At 41.6% G+C, this 20,350-nt stretch overlaps 1 protein-coding gene across 4 annotated transcripts in view; it reads right to left on the bottom strand.

The window, feature by feature from the left end:
- Nucleotides 1-19,743, bottom strand: part of LOC133423122 (protein NLRC3-like) — a 71,131-nt gene extending 51,388 nt beyond the window's left edge. For 2 of the 4 annotated variants that reach the window (XM_061713263.1, XM_061713262.1), the window contains exons 1-7: nt 19,689-19,743; nt 16,009-16,096; nt 13,375-13,561; nt 12,414-12,533; nt 11,242-11,361; nt 9,559-9,794; nt 3,950-5,741 (exon numbers count right to left, since the gene is read on the bottom strand). In XM_061713263.1, the coding sequence (XP_061569247.1) occupies nt 3,950-5,741; nt 9,559-9,794; nt 11,242-11,361; nt 12,414-12,533; nt 13,375-13,523 (2,417 nt within the window). In that variant the 5' untranslated portion in view covers nt 13,524-13,561; nt 16,009-16,096; nt 19,689-19,743. The remainder of the gene's footprint in view (nt 1-3,949; nt 5,742-9,558; nt 9,795-11,241; nt 11,362-12,413; nt 12,534-13,374; nt 13,562-16,008; nt 16,097-19,688) is intronic. The other 2 variants (XM_061713261.1, XM_061713260.1) reach the window with 2 other exon arrangements.
- Between the last annotated feature and the right edge of the window lie 607 nt (nt 19,744-20,350).

Genomic DNA, 20,350 nt, shown 5'->3' on the forward strand with positions numbered 1-20,350 from the left:
ATCTGGTCCAGGATTTGTGGGTCGTTCAGTTCCATATGTTTGGTTTCTAGAACTTTCAATTTGTGTAATAGATCGTTTAATTGTTTTTGTTTAGCCTTCTTTTTAATGGAAGACCACATTATGAGCTTCCCCCTGATCACAGCCTTAGCCGCATCCCAAACAGTACCTGGAGACACCTCATCGTTGTCATTGTATTCTAGATATTCCTTAAATTCCTTTTCAATGTATTTTATACACTCAGGGTCATTTAATAGACTAGTATTAAGCCTTCCATGTTGAAGCTTTAACTTCAGTGTCCAGATGTAGGGAAAGATACACACCTGCATGGTCTGATATATCCTTTACCCCTATTTCGCAGGTTATAACTCTATGTCTGTCCAAATTAAACAAGAAAAAATAATCAAGCCTTGAATATACACTGTGTGGGTAGGAGAAAAATGTGAACTGTCTTTTTGTTGGATGGATTTCCCTCCAAATATCCATCATACCAGCTTCAAAAAGGAACTTTTTGGCAGTGATTGTCTCTGGGTTTATTCTCTTCGTAACGTTGGTAGAGTCAAGGGAGGGTTGCATTTGTATATTCCAGTCCCCACCACAAATAAGAACCCCCGAAGTCTCATCAGTTATTAAATTAAATATTTTTTTTACAAGTAAAGTATCGTTACCTGGGTGTCTATATACGTTTAATAGTGTCACTGGTTTGTGATCGATATATCCATTTACTATAATGTATCTTCCCTCTGTATCTGTTATCTGTATTGTTAATTGGAATGTTATTTTATTCGAAATTAATATTGCAACACCTCTCGCTTGACCGTGCTTGTAAGAGGAGTAGAAAGTATTCTTAAATCCAAAGAGCTTCAGCTTCTCATGTTCCTTATCACTAAGATGAGTTTCCTGCCAAAAAATTATATGTTGTTTCTCTCTTTTCATCTTAGTTATTAATTTCTTCCTTTTGATGGAGTTTTGCAATCCATTAACATTTAAAGCGATTACACTGTACTCTTGATATGGCATCCTATCCCTTAAATTCACACACATTATGCTCACCTAATGACCTGGAAACATAAACAAAAAACATCTGTGCAACACAACAAGACATCTGACAAAATAGACCTCCAAAAGTGAAGTAATAAGATAACTTCGGAACAGGGAGAGGAAGCCTCCTAATAGAGGGCCCCTCCAAATGCGCTCTGACATCCTCGTTTGAGAGTTATCAGAACACATAGTGGCCGCTGGTGCAGTGTCCGTCAACCAGAATATGCGGTCTTAGAAATATTTTTCAAAATTACTCCAAAACTAAGAACATTCAACTCTTTTAATCATATTAAAAATCCACACAAAAAAAAAATTGTATTGATCAGGCAATGCTTAACTGCTGAATGTCTTTTCAATAACTGACAAATTAGTCTCATATGGACAGGTGAGTTCTTGTCAATATAAGTTTATCAATCCTTCTTTGTCTTTAATTACTCACGGGTACACCTCAGGCTGTGTCCCCCTCTCGTGAAAGGGTATTTCGAAACCTCTGAAGCTTCTCCCGGGCTCGCTCAATGTCCGCGTTGCGGTTCCGGCGTCTCGCGGGTCCGCGGAGCTCCCAGCTGTTTCCCCCTGGTGTCCTGCGGGGCGCCGCCGCTGCGCGCGTCCGCGGCGCGCTGTCGGCTGCTGCATCCTGGTTAGATCCTTCATCAGCTGGCAGTATCCCCCTCCTCAGCATGTCCTCCCTCTCCTCTCCAATGTTGTTGTAAGTTATGGTTTTTTCTTCATAAAAGACTCAGAGTTTTGCAGGTGCCGGTGTCTGAAACCTAAGTCCTTTTTCTTTTAACACCTTCCTCAGCGGTGCGAACTCCTTTCTTTTCTTCATAATTTCAACCGGGTAGTCGTTGTCGAAATAAACTCTCTTTCCGTTGAGAAGGAGTACTTTTTTCTTCCATGCATTGGTCAGAACCAGTTCTTTGGTCCTATAAACTAGGAAACAAGCGATCATGGATCTGGGGGCTGCTTGCGGGGGAGGCTTGGGCCTGAGCGATCTATGACAGCGTTGTATTTTAAGATCGATGTCTGTGAGGGATAACTCGGACTTGATAAACTTCTCCAGAAACTCACAGGCATTATCGCCTTCCACCCCCTCGGGAACCCCGAAAATGCGCAGGTTGTTCCTCGGTGAGCGCGCTTCTAGGTCTGTTAATTTAGATTGGATGCGTTCTTGCTCCTGCAGGACTTGCAGCAGCACATCCTTTGAAGCGGCGCTCCACTCTTCAACTTCAGCCACGCGTCTCTCTGCTTCATCCATCCTGGATTCCGTGTTTTTCAGTTCGGCTCCAATCTCACTCAGCTTCTGGTTGACTTCTTTTCTAAAGTCCCCCAGCTCTTCCTTCATGTCTCTTTTAATAGTTTCGCGAAAAGAGTTAAATTCCTTCTTTCTCATGTTATATTTCCCCGTATATTTTTTGTGGAAATAGCCTTAATGAAACCTCTAAAATGGGGAAATTTTCAGACCTTTCTGGGAGCTCTGAAACTATCCGACTGCTCGTCTCGCCGCCATTACCGGAAGTCCCCTATGCCCCCACTTTCTGTTCAGTGAGAGAACTGAGCTCTAATTTCTCCTGTCAGGATTTTAAATCTGGGCTGGATGGTGTCAGGTTCTCATGCACATGAGAAGGTGCTCATTGTTGAGCCTGGAACGATATTTAGTTTTAATTATGTTCACTGTGGAGAAAGCTGCTTCACAGTTGTATGTGGACCCAAACATGGGCAGGATGTTTTAAGATGGTCAGTTTATTTTTTTGTGACTTCAGTTCAGACTTGAGTGGATATGTTTGATGAAAAACTTTGTGTTTTGTTTCAGTGGCTTTTCACTTTTGCACTTTGAACGCCACGGTCTCTGATCGTATGAGACACTGGTTTTGTCCCAGTGGGAAGACTGAACAGGATGAATCTGTCCATTCCTGGTTGAACTTCCCTTTCCACCTGTTACGCGCTTCTCATCTCTGTATATAGTCAAGATAATTACCGTATTTTGACGACCATACGGCGCGCCGTGTGGAAAGGCGCACCCTCAGTTTTGTGTCATTTCTGGATTTAAAACACACACACACAGCGCGCCGTGTGGTAAAGCGCCGTCTACATACACGGAGCGCCGCCTTACAACACACACGCGCAGGCATACAAGATTCTATTTAAAAATAGAGCGAGGACAAAACTTAGTTTGATTTTACTTTAAGTTATTTACATTAATAAGTTGTCAGGACTCAGTGTGTCGGGTTTCATCCGAGCCTGATCAGCTGCGACGGGCAGAGCCAGCACCGCAGCTCTCTGGTCGCGCTGCAGCAGAGTCACTTTCCGATGCTTTTTCGAAAGCCCGAACAGTCCAGTCCAGCAGACACGACAGCCCGCGCATCTACATCTACCATCTTTCACCAGTAACGACGGAGCCGCCCGAGCGGCACCAACCTCCCCGGCCGCGGGGACGCGACAGGATAAATGATCACGCCGCGCTCGCTCGCTCGCTCTGGGCGCAGACCCAAGTAATCGATCCCTGATCCTGGCGGATCTAAACCTACTCTGTGCAAAATGAAGGATTTTCTCTGTAAAGACACACCATTTCTCTTACTATTACACGTACAGCTAGCTGAGTGTCTTCTTCTCCTCATTTGGTCGGGAGTTGCTATGCAGTCCTGCGGCCCCCGCGGCCCACACGTACAAAACTGAATTCTTTTTGCGGCCCACTAGGTGGCGCTCGCAGCCCAAGTGTGGGCCGCGGCCCTATGGTTAAGAATCACTGAACTAGATCAAGTGTTTGAAACATGAACCTCTGGTTGACGTGACTTGAGGTGAACCAGAATAAAACAAGCACATCCGACTTCAAAAGTTTTCATTTTCAAGATCAAAACCAGATTTGAAGAAGTGAACTGCTAACTGATGGTGTTATTGATCCATCTGGACTCACCGAGCCTTTCTGCAGTTCCTCACAGCTGGAATCAGTCTCCGTCGACCCCCCAATGTTGTCTTGTACTTGTTCAGGTCCAACTCATCCAGAACCTCCTCCGACATCTGCAGCATGTAGGCCAGAGCTGAACACTGGATCTCAGAGAGTTCCTCCTCTGATCTGTTCTCTGACTTCAGGAACTCTAGGATCTGCTGATGAACTGAGAGGTCGTTCATCTCCATCAGACACTGGAAGATGTTGATGCTTCTGTCAGGAGAGATACTGATAGTGTTCATCTGCTTCAGGTTGTTGATGACTGTCTGGATGGTTTCTGGATCGTTCTCCCCCTGGTCCAGCAGACCTCCTAACAGTCTCTGGTTGGACTCCACAGAAAGACCATGAAGGAAGCGGACAAACAGGTCCAGGTGGCCATTTTTACTGTCCAGGGATTTCTGCATGACTCTCTTCAGGAAGTCATCCAGGGATGAGTATCTGTAGTTTCCTCCCAGGAAGTTCTCCAGCACATCTGTGTTCCTGGTGGACCAACAGTGCAGCACGTAGACTGCAGCCAGGAACTCCTGGATGCTCAGATGAACAAAGCAGTAGACGGGTTTCTGGAAGACCTCACACTCTCTCCTGAAGATCTGGGTACAAACTCCTGAGTACACCGAGGCCTCTGGGACATCAAGACCACACTGCTCCAGGTCTTCTTGATAGAACATGATGTTTCCTTTCTCCAGATGTTGAAACGCCAGCCTCCCCAGCTTCAGGAGAAGGTCCCTGTCAGCCTCAGTCAGCTCCTGTGGACTCGTCTCATGTCCCTCCTGGTACTTGTTCCTCTTCCTCTTGGTCTGGACCAGCAGGAAGTGGGAGAACATGTCAGTCAGGGTCTTGGGCAGCTCTCCTCTCTGCTCTGTGCTCAACATGTGGTCCAGAACTGTAGCAGTGATCCAGCAGAAGACCGGGAGTTGACACATGATGTGGAGGGTTCTGGATGTCTTCATGTGGGAGACGATGCTGCTGGACCGCTCTTCATCCCTGAACCTCCTCCTGAAGTATTCCTCCTTCTGGCCGTCGGTGAAGCCTCGTACTTCTGTCACCCTGTCCACGTGTTTCTGAGGGATCTGATTGGCTGCTGCAGGTCTGGAAGTGATCCAGATGAGAGCTGAGGGAAGCAGGTTCCCCTGGATGAGGTTGGTCAGCAGCACGTTGACCGATGAGCTCTGTGTGACGTCAGACACGACCGGACCGTTGTTGAAGTCCAGTGAACGTCTGCTTTCATCCAGGCCGTCAAAGATGAACAACGGTTTCCCGGCAGCCAGCTGCTCTGCTGTGAGCTTCTGGAACGATGGATGGAAAACCTGGATCAGCCTGAGAAGACTGAGCTGCTCATCTCCGATCAGGTGCAGCTCCCTGAACGAGAGCAGAATCACCACGGTGACGTCTTGGTTCTCCGAGCCCTCGGCCCAGTCCAGAGAGAACTTCTGAACCGAGAAGGTTTTCCCAGCGCCAGCGACGCCGTTGGTCAGAACCACTCTGATGGCTCCACGTTGGTCAGGTAAGGCTTTAAAGATGTCCTCGCACCTGATTGGAGCGTCATGGAGGCTCTTCATCCTGGAAGCTGTCTCCAGCTGCCTCACCTCATGTTGGGTATCAACCTCTTCACTCAGTCCTTCTGTGATGAAGAGCTCCGTGTAGATCCTGTTGAGGGCGGTTCTACTTCCTGGTTCATCAGTTCCTTCAGTCACATGTTCACATCTGCTCCTCAGACTGGTCTTGTGTTCATCTCGGACCTCCTGCAGACCAGCATCTGCTGAAAGACAAGAAGAACTCTGAAACTACAGAACAAAAGTCTTTCCAGTTGTCAGAAATGAGTCCATCCCTCTCTCCGGGCCCGTGTCCAGTCTGGACACGGAAATTAACTGGGTTTGTATGTGTACATATATGTATGTGTATGCGTATATATATTAATGAGATAAATATATTAACAATGCATATATATTAGGGGTGTCACGGTACACACAAGTCACGGTTCGGTACGTACCTCGGTTTAGGGGTCATGGTTCGGTACGGGTTCGGTACAACGGAAAAAAAATACAAAAAGTCCCAAATGTATAAGACAAGTTTTTTCTTCCTTTATTTTGATCATAGCATTTGAAAGTTAAAGTTTGTTCAATTGGCTACAAAACTAAAAAGCATCTCTTATTAAAGTGTAAAATAAATAGAATAAAACATTTAACTTGTGCATTAGTGTTTTTAATTTTACCACGGACTGGTTTATGTGAGCGCGGGATGGGACATTGTAACGAGGCTCGAGCACTTTTAATAAATACTTGAACCCAGGCTCCTCTACTGCTGCATATGGGCAGAGCCGTCTGGGGGCGGAGCATTCTCCATGGGCCTTATGATAGTCATTTTAACGTTCAACAACATCATCCTACCCATCAAACTACATTTATTCTCACTTTTATGAGCCAAGCCTATAGGCCTATGCTGCAGAAAGCAGAGTAAAGTCACAAATATGGGGGTATTATTGTTCCAATATTATTTGTGTGTGCGTATCTCAATCTGTGTGTGCGTAAAAAGATTTGTGTGTCTGTATTCAGATCTGTGTGTGCGTAAAAATATTTGTGTGTCTGTATTCAGATTTGTGTGTGCGTAAAAAAAGATTTGTGTGTCCGTATTCACATTTGTGTGTGTGTAAAAAGATTTGTGTGTCTGTATTAAGATCTGTGTGTGCGTAAAAAGATTTGTGTGTCTGTATTCATATTTATGTGTGCGCAAAAATCAGCCGGTAGCTCTCGATTGGCTGTCTTTGCACATGTGGATTTTGACACAGTTCTGCCGCGGCAAATCTGTAAAAAGATCTGTGTGTAAAACGATTTGTCCGTAACTTTTGCTTTGCCCTGAGCGCGGACTCACAGGCTCATGCCAGGCTACAGTAGCAATGCAGCCTTCACACCACTAGCGTTTTATAATAGATCCATGACCACTAGTCGGCGCGTAGCTCTCAGTCAGTACGTTCACCTGCAGCAGTTCCATCGGGGTTTTGAACATATTATTAGACATCGTTTGGACTTTTATACTGCATGCAAACACCTGAACCCCATCTACTTCGGACCTATGTCGGACATTTAGTAATCGGGTTGCATATGGAGTAAGATAACTTCCAAAAAGATGTGTCCATGTTATAACTATTCGTATTCATAATGATAAACATTTGTATGTAAATAGAAAAGTTGTACTCAAAATGCTGCTGTCACGCACATGAGTCTGATAAATTATTAGGGTAAGAGTAAGAAATTAGGTAAGAAATTGACCTTTTACGTCTCATTTATTCATTCACACACGCACTAATATATTTGGGAAACAGTTAGGCACCAAATATAATATATTTAATTTTCTCAGATGGCAAAAATAAGAACTTTATTGATCCCACGTACTGTAGGAGTAATTCATGTCATATTAGAGAACAAGGTAGTGCCGAAAAACAATATATAGCCTATCCCCCCCCACAAAAATAAGAAAAATATATTTTCTCATCAACAAAGCATATTTTACATAAACATATTAAAAAATTTTCAAGTAACAAAATAACATATTTGAACAATTCTTCAATTTTTTCAGTTCTTTTATTGTCTGAAAAATGGTTCAAATGTGTTATTTTGTTATTTGAAAAAATTTAAATTTGTTTTGTTGATGAGAAAATATGTTTCTCTATTCTTATTTTTGTGAGGGAGGATAGATTATTGTTTTTTTTTCAGCACTACCTTGTTCTCTATAGCTGATATAAAATGAATTACTCCTATGTGGGATAAATAAAGTTCTTATTTTTGCCCTCTGAGAAAATTAAATATATTATATTTGGTGCCTAACTGTTTCCCAAATATATTAGTGTGTCACGTGTGTGAATGAATAAATGAGACGTAAAAGGTCAATTTCTTACCTAATTTCTTACTCTTAACCTAATAATTTGTCAGACTCATGTGCGTGACAGCAGAATTTTGAGTACAACGTTTTTATTTACATACAAATGTTTATCATTACGAATACGAATAGTTATAACATGAACACATCTTTTTGGAAGTTATCTTACTCCATATGCAACCCGATTACTAAATGTCCGACATAGGTCCGAAGTATGGGGTTCAGGTGTTTGCATGCAGTATAAAAGTCCAAACGATGTCTAATAATATGTTCAGAAACCCGATGGAACTGCTGCAGGTAAAGTACTGACTGAGAGCTACGCGCCGACTAGTGGTGTGAAGGCTGCATTGCTACTGTAGCCTGGCGTGAGCCTGTGAGTCCGAGCTCAGGGCAAAACAAAAGTTACGGACAAATCGTTTTACACACAGATCTTTTTACAGATTTGCCGCGGCAGAACTGTGTCAAAATCCACGTGTGCAAAAACAGCCAATCGAGAGCTACCGGCTGATTTTTGCGCACACACAAATCTGAATACAGACACACGAATCTTTTTACGCACACACAAATCTGAATACAGACACACAAATCTTTTTACGCACACACAGATTGAGATACGCACACACAAATAATATTGGAACAATAATACCCCCATACACAAACTTGTTCAGAAGAACACACACACACACACACACACACACACACACACACACACACACGGCGCTGAAAACTCAGATAGTCACAGACTGACTCAGTTCCATCTTTGATACAGCTTAAATACAAAAAAAAAAAACATTACACAGTCTATTTAGATAAATATAGACACAGCGGTCTATAACATCATTTCTGAGCTCTATAACAGAGAATAGACTCGGCGGTCTCGTTGACAACACAAAGCACATTAAAATAGGCAGGTGGTCAAGAATACCACAATATTATAAAGAAATTATTTAAGAAGGTTACACTGACTCACCAACGGTAGTTGACTCTTCCATAACCCAAAATAATCCAGGTAACGTGGAAAACGGGGTAACATTCAAAACTTTGTACAAATTTAGTCCTCTTTTAAACTTTAGCGCTAATCTCCTTCACTGTGACTGTTAAGGTTGATTTATGGTACCGCGTTACACCAACGCAGCGCCTACGGCGAAGGTTGCGCGTCGCCGCATAACCTCGCCGTAGACTACGACGTACCCTATGGCGTATGCTCTGCGTCGATTTAACGCAGAACCATAAATCAGGCTTTACACCCAATTCGCGCTGGCTCGCGGCCCTGATGCGTTCAGGGCAGTTGTAAATTAAGAATTAGAACATTTTATCGTTATTATAGCCTACAATTTATGATGATATATGAATTGCACATATATTTATTGATATGCACAGACTAGCACACATTTAGGTCTGTAATGGAACGTGACTGTTGATATTTATAAGGGAAGAAAAAAAAAACGATGATTGATTTTTTTTTTTTTTTTTTTTTTTTTTTAACTCAGTCAGACGTATTCGCCGTATGACTGCGTGCACCGAACCGTGGCGCCCGTACCGTGACGGGACGGGACGAATACAAATACCGTTACACCCCTAATATATATATATGCCTTAAGTTCTTACCAGCATGGTATTTACCATTAATATGTGTGCAGACAAGTTAAAAAAAAAGAAAAAAAAAGAAATGAGTCCATCAGCAGACAGATGTCCAGTCTTACCTCGTACAGTTCTGCTCTGACTGGCTGTCTGCAGTCCAGCTCTGGTTCTGGATCTTTCTCCACACTGAGGACAGGAGGACGGTCCTGCTGGAGCAGACTGGTCCCAATATGAGCTCATGCAGCGTCTGCAGAACCAGTGTCCACAGCTGCTGGAGACTGGATCCTTCAGGACGTCCTGACACAAAGGACAGCAGGACGGCTGCTCCTCCACACGAACTCCTGTCCTCTTCCTCCCTCTGTGAACACATGTCTTCATCACTAAAGTCATTTCTGACTGTCGTAGAAAAACATCCAGATGGGTCAACAGTGTCCAGAAGCTCAGATGGTTTCAGAAACAGTAAAAGTCTGGCTGCTTTTCTGTTTGAATTCAACCTCCAGACGGGAATAAAACTGATGCTTCTGGAAGACCACATTCATTTATGTCTGTTATTATATTAATATTTAACACAACTGCCCCAATGGTTTATGCTTACAGAAGAAAAGGGAGCTGCATACAAGTGTGCTAGTTGTAAGAACTATTTTGTGGTATTTTGTGTGTGATTTGAGGTGGAGTAATACATCTGACAGGTGGAGAGTTCAACGTGGTTCTACAGTTCAGCTGTGACGGGACTGAGAAGAGGAAGACTAAAGAGAGGAAGATGCTGGAACGCTGAGTCCGTCTCCATGTTGTTGTTTACCCCCCACTTGATATTAATTAAGACTTGACACAGACAGCATATAATGTTTTACACTTCCTGGTAGTGTCATGGATATGATACTGTTATCTACAATACAAGCATCGGGTACGTGTTAAAATGAAACAGGACGTGTTTGTGACATGCTGAAAGTATGACGGTAGTAAACCCTTCTATATGATACGTTTTCTTGAGGTTTAAACATTGTTTACTGGTGATCCGTTAAACTGGAGGTGAATCGGGATTTGATTACTTTGGTCTGCAGGTGTATGTAATTCCAAGTTTGTCCAGTAGAGGGAGGGTGTTTCTTGCTGGCTGCTTTTAATACATGAGAGCAGGAAGCAGCAACTTCTGTCTGTTTTACTTGTGTCAAACCTTTACATTAATTAATGCATTACATTTGTAACGGGAAATAAAAGGTTAATTAATATAGAAAGAGAACAATAGGAGGTGTGATAAGACTGCTGCACCTTTCACTTTTTTAAATTGTATATATGTTAATAAGTGCCACATTGTGTATTTACTGTACATTTGTTATTTACTGTTGCTACTTTTAAATCTGGGTACAGTGAGCGACATAACCGGAGTCAAATACCTTGTTGGGCAATGTTCAAACTTGACCAATTATAAATGAAAAATGTATTAAAACTAAATCACATGCAATTATATGGAAGTTTATGTTGTTTTTATATTTTTATTGAATCTATCTATTTATAACTAGCAAAACATCCGTCACTGATTAGTTTTTAAAGAACGAGTACTAGAGTCCTAAAACTGCTGCAGACTCTCCTGGACCGATCTGGAGAGCTGGTTTCATCCTGAACCAAACTCTGGTCTCTGAACCAGCAGGACCACATGGTTGAGGAACACAGAAGACTCTGTGGTGGAAAAACAGGAACCAGAAGGAAAGAGTGATGTTTGAAGAACCTATATCATCAAATAAACCACCATGGACAGAAAATATAAAGTCATGATGAGTCATAGAATCAGTTAACAGCAGTTGTCTTACTTTGTGTCTGAGGGTCCAGGTTCTTTAATGAAGTTTGGAGGTTGATCTTTGGACCAGTCACTCTTCATAGACAGACAGCTGGATCCTGGAGACTCTGGTCTCTGACTGCGGTACCGACCTCTGCAAACACAAATTCCCATCAGTCACTGATAATATTGCTGATGAGCACTGAAGAAGATCTACAGCAGGGTCTCCAACTCTGGTCCTGACAGCCACAGTCCTGCATGTGTTAGATGTTTCCTGCTTCAGGATTGTCCACCCCTGATCTCGTCTGTATCCAGTCCTGGAGCAGATTACTGCTTTCCTCTCCTCCTGACATCAGAGCTCATGTTTCCTTTGCAGGAACCTTCCACAGGGATGAGGGATCTGAGGACATTCCTGCTTCCTGACCTTCTGAACATCTCAGTGATTCAAACTCAACACTTCCTGAATTCAACTGAAATTCTTTTGTTGATGACAAAATAAGATGAATCCATTTACAGTTTTTGTGCAGCGATTTAACATCAAACTGTCCTCCTTCCAAAACCTGTAAAATGTTGAAATAAAACAATTACAATTTGTTGAACATTTTACCTACAATCAAACCTGCAATAACCCACATTATTAACTTGCAGTGGTAGCAGTTGTAGTAGTAGTAGTAGTAGTAGTAGTAGTAGTAGTAGTAGTAGTAGTAGTAGAAGTACTAGTAGTAGTACTAGTAGTAGCAGTAGTAGCAGCAACATTACTTGCAGTAGCATTGGTAGTAGTAGTAGTAGTAATAGTAGTAGTAGCAGTAGTAGTAGAAGTACTAGTAGTAGTAATAGTAGTAGCAGTAGTAGTAGTAGTAATAGTAGTAGTAGTAGTAGTAGTAGTAGTACTAGTAGCAGTAATAGTAGTAGTAGTATCAGTAGTAGTAGTAGTAGTAGTAGCAGTAGTCGTAGTAGTACTAGTAGTACTAGTACTAGTACTAGTATCAGTAGGATCTGGAGAACTGGTTTCATCCTGAACCAAACTCTGCTCTCTGAACCAGCAGGACCACATGGTTGAGGAACACATAAGACTCCGTGGTGGAAAAACAGGAACCAGAAGGAAAAAGTGATGTTTGAAGAAACTAAATCATCAAATAAACCACCATGGACAGAAAATATAAAGTCATGATGAGTCATAGAATCAGTTAACAACAGTTGTCTTACTTTGTGTCTGAGGGTCCAGGTTCTTTACTGAAGTTTGGAGGTTGATCTTTGGACCAGTCACTCTTCATAGACAGACAGCTGGATCCTGGAGACTTTGGTCTCTGACTGGGGTACCGACCTCTGCAAACACAAATTCCCATCAGTCACTGATAATATTGCTGATGAGCACTGAAGAAGATCTACAGCAGGGTCTCCAACTCTGGTCCTGACAGCCACAGTCCTGCATGTGTTATATGTTTCCTGCTTCAGGATTTTCCACCCCTGATCTAGTCTGTATCCAGTCCTGGAGCAGATTACTGCTTTCCTCTCCTCCTGACATCAGAGCTCATGTTTCCTCTGCAGGAAACTTCCACAGTGATGAGGAATCTTAGGACATTCCTGCTTCCTGACCCTCTGAAAATCTCAGTGATTCAAACTCAACACTTCCTGAATTGAACTGAAATTATGTTGTTGATGTCAAAATAAGATGAATCCATTTATAGTTTTTGTGCAGCGATTTAACATGAAACTGTCCTCCCTCCAAAACCTGTAAAATGTTGAAATAAAACAATTACAATTTGTTGAACATTTTACCTACAATCAAACCTGCAATAACCCACATTATTAACTTGCAGTGGTAGCAGTTGTAGTAGTAGTAGTAGTAGTAGTAGTAGTAGTAGTAGTAGTAGTAAAACATATTTCACTAATTAATTTTTAATGTCAGGAAGGAGTACTAGAGTCCTAAAACTGCTGCAGACTCTCCTGGACCGATCTGGAGAGCTGGTTTCATCCTGAACCAAACTCTGGTCTCTGAACCAGCAGGACCACATGGTTGAGGAACACAGAAGACTCCGTGGTGGAAAAACAGGAACGAGGAGGAAAAAGTGATGTTTAAAGAACCTAAATCATGAAATAAACCACCATGAACAAAAAATATAAAGTCATGATGAGTCATAGAATCAGTTAACAGCAGTTGTCTTACTTTGTGTCTGAGGGTCCAGGTTCTTTACTGAAGTTTAGAGGATCATTTTTGGACCAGTCACTCTTCATAGACAGACAGATGGATCCTGGAGACTCTGGTCTCTCCTCCTCTTTCTCCACACAATCATCCATCTTCTGGACTTCAGTCATTCAGAGACATGAACCAGAAACACCGACCATCTTTGAATCTGTAGACAGAAACTTTATTATAACGCGACTAAGTCATGAAATCAATTTAAAAGGAACCCCGGTTATTAAGACTTTTAGACCCTAATAAGCCACAATTGTTCTCTTATACTAAAATATGTTGTTAGAAACACATGAAATAATGTAATTGCTTTAAAAATCTACAATGTTTATTACATATTTTGACCTGCGGGAGGCGCCATGTTTTACTGGCGCAATGCATTCTGGGGGCGATGGTGTAGTTCGGTTGCTCTGGGAAGATAAGCCACGTTTGTTTAACTGCGACACGTATCTAAAACATAGATGAGCAGCACTCTCCCGGCCGTGGAGGCTGACGAGGGAGCCCATAAGACGTCTCGGTTCAGGCAAACTGGCTCAAAGTTCTCGTGTGCTGTGATGCACGGGAGATCTGCAAAAATGATCAGTCGTGTGCATCTTATCAGTGCATTCAAATGTATATCCTAATGGAGCGGCGCCGCCAGCCGGAATCCTGTACGCACTGTGCGTACCCTTTTTTTGAAGGATTTATGTATTTATTTTTGGTACGTGCTGGGTCCACCGTTTGATGTTACCATGACAGACAAGAGGCTGAGTGGACTTGCCCGGGAGTTTGACGAAACAGGGAGGCGCAGACTTCGCTTCAAATAGGCAAGAACATCATTATTTAATTTAATGACTATTCTGATCATTTTGGTGGAGCCACATCTGGCTGGGGTTTGTATTGTAGCATAGGCTATCTGCTACAGTAGTTGAAACATGTGGTCTGTTAGCCTATCTGAGTTTTATGGTGTTTTTATAGTTCATGTTTTATGGTGCTGTACTTTTTTTTTTTTTTACTTTTTAGTAGGTGCGCTGTCACCTTAATGTCTAGCTGTGTTTTAATTTGTGTTTCTGGTGCGCCGTCACCTTCATTTTTAGTTGTGTTTTCATCTGTGTTTCTGGGTGCGCCGACACCATAATGTTTATGTTTGCATCTGTGTGGAGGTGCGCATAATAATGTCACCATATCTGTAGTGCGCCGTGCGCACGTTATCCAATTTGTCACTGCAAAGTTTTGTTTGAGGAAAAAAGATCTTTGAAATACTTATTGAACTCTGAATAGCCAACCAATCTATACTCTACCTAATGGATAGTGGAATATTCAGGCCGAGTGAGACCCTGAAATGAGCCGTATAGAGCAGTGGACGGACTGTTTCTGTGCCTATTACGAAATTGAATCCTGGCGGCGCCACTGTCCTAATGATTTATAAAGCATAGGACAGCGGTGGATGATAATAATCTCCAAAATTATTGATATTGGAATACGTTTTATCACACAATAGCTTAAAGTGAACAGCTGCTGACAAAAACATGAGCTCTTGACAACAAACGCTCTCCTTCTCTGTTGGCATCGAGACGCAGTTGCTGCACAGACACCATCGATTTTGTCCCACTCTCGCCTCATCCCGTCTTTCTTGGTCTTCATTTGACTCGTTTTGAGATATGTTTTCAGTGTTGTCCTCATCCTTGACCTTGCGCTCGGGTTCAAATTGAAATAGCTGAACAGATTTTTGGAACAGAAAGGGTCTCAGTTTAGAGACGTTTAGATATTTATAGATGCATTTGTTGCTGGTTGAGACATAACACACACACACACACACACACACACACACACACACACACACACCTTGTTTCCATATGTCCTTTTATTGCAACATATTCATTTACATACATGCTAGTGACACATATACACTGCATTGATCACCACACTACACACACTGCACCATCACTGTCTCGTCTTTTCTTTTTTTACATCCGTGACTTTAGTCGTCTGACAGAATCAGGAATTCATCTGTTAATAAAATATGTTGGATCAGACTTTCAAAGTGAAGGACGGGATCTGAACCTGGTCTCCAGAAAACTAATCCTTTCAGCAGAAACAATATTCAGCTTTTAAATATAAACTGTTCTGAAATCGTCACATTACATTTATCTGTATGGTCACAATAATGCAGCAAAGTTTTGGGAAAAAATTCAATCAAATCTGATGAAAGTTATTTCCAGCGTGGAGAACCTCTGAGAACGTGACACATCTGTCTGTGGAGACGATGTCACCAGCAGAAAAACAAGATTTAAGTCTTTTTAAGTCACCAAATACCCAAAGTAACACTTTCCCTGAGATCTTTGTACATTAAATCAACTTCATGAGACTGAATCATCGTATAAATACAGTTTACTGACCTGTTAAAATGTAGATATAACAGAAACCACCACAACAGGAAATGTTCAGAGACAAAAAGTTCAGCACACACATGCCTGTCCAGCTGTCCTTATGAGGACCTTCTATACTTCTGTTATGTGTTTCCACCTGAACCCAAACCTCAGATCTCACTTCACCCCTCAGCTGGACTCCAACCAGAACCACAGAAATGACATTTAAACAGCAGAAGAAGACTGAACCAACACTAACCTGGTCTCCTCTGCTGCTCCGTCCACATCAACATGGAGTCTGAACTCTGAATACTTTTATCAGTTAGAATCAGAGCTGCACTTCCTCCCTGCAGTTACAAGAAACCACGTGACTGCTGTTAAGAGAGAGAGCGTGGTCGCCCCCTGGTGGTCGTGAGTGTTCAGAGATTTTTCCAAAAACACATTTGTTTGTGTAAATGTATTTGTTTTGTAAAGAAGCTCATTTCAAATCAATCTTTTCAAAATCAGTTAAAGTCATGTGACCATAACGTGGGACTGCAGGCAGAACGATGAGAAACAACTATCAGACCAGGTCGGGACGTCGTTGGACCTGTTTTAGGGGCTTCAGTCGTACAACGTTGTGTAGAATCTGTCACTTGTTTTATTCCCAAACATCACTTTCATTTACAGAAACTGTAAAGTTTTGATGTTTAGGTTCAGAAGTTTGGATTGAGAAAGGTTTTCATCAACAATAGAAGTTGACAAGGTCGTGACGGAGGATTTCAAATACACGTCTGCCGTAAGTCTAAGTTTGAAATCAGTCGTGTGATTGTTCACCAAACCTGCACCATCTCTCTTGGTCTTGAGGTCAACATTTGTTGACACAACACTTAAGATATTTAGGGTTGATTGTACAACAATGATGAAAAAGTTCCTGAAGGCCTGTTGCTCAGTCAGGACTGAAAGAGAAAACACTTGTACGTGTCGTCCAAACATTGATGTACTAAACATCTCAACGACTCTTTTCTGCTGCAACACAGATCAACGCTGGCTGAGGAGGCGGGGAAGAGCTTCTCATCCATGTTTCTAACCATAACTTTCAAAGCTTCGGTTTTCCTCCGATTTCTTGGACACCAAACATTTAAGACAAAGATGAGAAGACAGAGTTTTGATGTCCATTAAAACGGTAAGATAAAGGTCCGTCTGTTATCAGGTGATGATCTAGTCATCTTTAGGTGTTTATCCTCAGGGACCTCAGAGGAATGAATGTGTCAAATGGGATGCTTGAACATTAGCCAACATCTCCTGAGCTTCCAATGGTCAGGATTTTAGGAATAAAACGTTTGAAATAGGCTGACGGGAGTCCCTTTACTACAGGTGTTTCAGTCATAGGGCGGAGTTACGTCCTACGTCACACACTGTCTGATGCGCGTTCTCGTTGTTAGCCGTGGAGCGTCAGCAACATGCTAGCGAGTCCCTAACATGAAAAGTTGTTTTATTTATAAAAGGTTTTCTTAACACAAAAGTTAAACCTGCGGTAGACACCATACTACGTTGTAGTGTCACCCAAACTAATTGTTTGATAGTCATTGTAATTCATAATTTACGTTAATTTAATCTCTACAGCTGGTATTTAAACTTTAAATGGGCATATTGGTGTAACAAACAATAAGAAAAAACAACTCATTAAATGCATCAATGCATGTACTATAATTGTAGTCTGGTTACATTATAGTATATATTTCGCCCAATATTATAACATGTCACAGTGTAAAATGTATTAGAGTAAGACTTAATAATAATAATAGTGTACAGCAATGACAACTGTAGGTTACTGCATGTATTAATTGGGCAAACGGATGCATAATAATAATAGTACATGCAGACTAAAATTAGACTATGATGATCAGCTGTGTTCTCTTTCTCAAATGTGTGTCCCCCCCACCTATCATATTGTATGCATTTTAATAGAAAGAAGTTTGTGCAATAATTATACAAGTGACTCCCATCAGGATATATTAATAATTCACCTTAAGTTAGCAGAGGAAAGACAGTTTCAAATCCTTTTGTGTATATTTATATAGGCATATATGAAAAGCAACATAGAAGTAATGCATAAAGAATTGACATTACGGCATGATATGCAATATCAGCAGTTTATTTGAAACACATTAAGATTGTCATTTAGTTTTACATTTGAGGCATTTGTTCTTTTTCTACTCCTCTATATGGATCCAAATAGTGTTCTGCTGAAGCGTGCACTCAAACCACGCCCATATGACTGAAACACCTGTAGTAAAGGAACTCCCTAGGCTGACAAAGCTTCAACACTAACGTTAAATGTTTCTTTATCCTCTGTAGGATCCTCAATAGCTCCTTGTCCAGAGTCATCATGGCGATTGATTCCTTTCAGTTCTGAGACGTGAAAGTTTCCTGCATCTCTGACAGAGTTGAGGTTTTCTCTACAAATGCTTTTACCTTTTCCACATCCTTTATAATAATAATAATAATAATAATAATAATAATACTACATGTAAATGATCATTATTCAGCCTCACAACAACCCGTGAGGCTAATTTTTTCCATTGATTCCTTTCAGTTCTGAGACGTGAAAGTTTCCTGCATCTCTGACAGAGTTGAGGTTTCTCTGTATTTGTGGAAAGGAGATCTGCTGCAGGACTTGAAGATGGACTTCACCGACTAATAAACGTTCCCTGATCTTCCAGTGAACAAACTCATGGACGTCTCTCCACACTGACAGTTGCTGTCAGCGTCTCTGCTGAGGGTCAGGAGTGCCGCTCCATCTGCATTACCTCCACTTTTATCAGACCGTAACATTGATGGCACCCCGACTCAGATATGAGCAAATTCTTTTTTTTTTTTTTTTTTTTAAGATTTTTTTGGGCTCTAGTGGCCCTTTATTGAGATGCAGACTGGAAAGGGGTAGAGAGAGAGAACGGGGAAGACACGCAGCAAAGGTGCGCGGGCTGGATTCGAACCCGCGACCGCTGCAGGAGGACTGTAGCCTCAGTATATGAGCCGCCGCTTAACCCACTGCGCCACCGAGCGGCCCAGATATGAGCAAATTCCACAATATACTATGTTTTACAACTGGTTGCAGTCTCATCGTCCACTTCTGTAATTCTCTCTGTCATCCTTCTACTGGACGCCTAAAGCGCACCGGTAACTATTTCAAATACAGAACAGGTGTGTGGATCAGAACCACTTTAACTTATCAGTGCTCACTTTAACCGCCTTAACTGGCTTCTTATCATGGTGTCGTTCTCTGAACTCTGGTCAGGGCATGAGAAGTCCTGTTAGACGCACCAGCGTGGCCAAGAAAAACAAAGTTAGTCGCTTTCCATAAATGTTTGGTGTTAATTTGGAACCGAAAGGGTCTCAGTTTAGAGACGGATGTTTAGATATCTATAGATGCAGTGGTTGCTGGGTGAGACGTAGCGCACACACACACACACACACACACACACACACACACACACACACACACACACACCTTAAACATCTCATGAATGTATGCAACCACCTTTGATATATCAGTCTGGGAAACACAAATGCTTTTACCTTTTCCTCATCCTGTATATATATGATAATACTAATAATAATAACAACAACAACAACAACAACAACAACAACAACAACAATAATAATAATAGCTTAAATAACTGTAATAATAATAATAATAATAATAATGATAATAATAATAATAATAATAATAATAATATTAATAATAATAATAATAATAATGTAAATGATCATTATTCAGCCTCACAACAACCCGTGGGGCTCATTTTTCCACATAAACAACAGTAAACAATAACTTCAGTGGACTCACGTGCTGCTTAATCAAAGCAACAAAGGACAATAATCACATCAACAATAACATGTTGCTAAATGGGCAGTTCAGTGACTGCACACAGGAAGAAAAAGCGTTTTTCTCACCGTTTGAAGAGGAAGAGCATCCTCCCGTCTTCCATGGTGGTAAAGTGGTGAATGAGCCGTCGTAGAAACTCCAACTGGCCTTTAGGTCCTCGACAGCAACAGTCCATGTTTCTGTTTCTGACATCCTGCTGAAGATGCTGACGAGCCCAGAACCCTGCAAGAGTGCTGTCACTTTAGTCAAGTATTGGTACTAAAAACCCTCCATAACTGCACTAATAATGTTGCTACTTTACTGAGGAATCAACACACATCTGCCGTTATTTCCTTCATGACGTTGATGCTATTGTGCTGTAATGTGATAATAATCATGACCGGTACGTTGTATTTCCAGATCAGTCGTCTCATCTTGTACATTTAATATCAGTTCTGTGTCTATCTGAACTTATTGATTCATGTATGAACTCTACATTTAATATCAGTTCTGTGTCTATCTGAACTTATTGATTCATCTATGAACTCTACATTTAATATCAGTTCTGTGTCTATCTGAACTTATTGATTCATCTATGAACTCTACATTTAATATCAGTTCTGTGTCTATCTGAACTTATTGATTCATCTATGAACTCTACATTTAATATCAGTTCTGTGTCTATCTGAACTTATTGATTCATCTATGAACTCTATTCCAGCAGTCCGGGCTCAGAGCTCTTTCCCGCCTT

Source organism: Cololabis saira, chromosome 22 (assembly GCF_033807715.1).
Source record: "Cololabis saira isolate AMF1-May2022 chromosome 22, fColSai1.1, whole genome shotgun sequence".
NCBI classification, from domain to species: domain Eukaryota; kingdom Metazoa; phylum Chordata; class Actinopteri; order Beloniformes; family Belonidae; genus Cololabis; species Cololabis saira.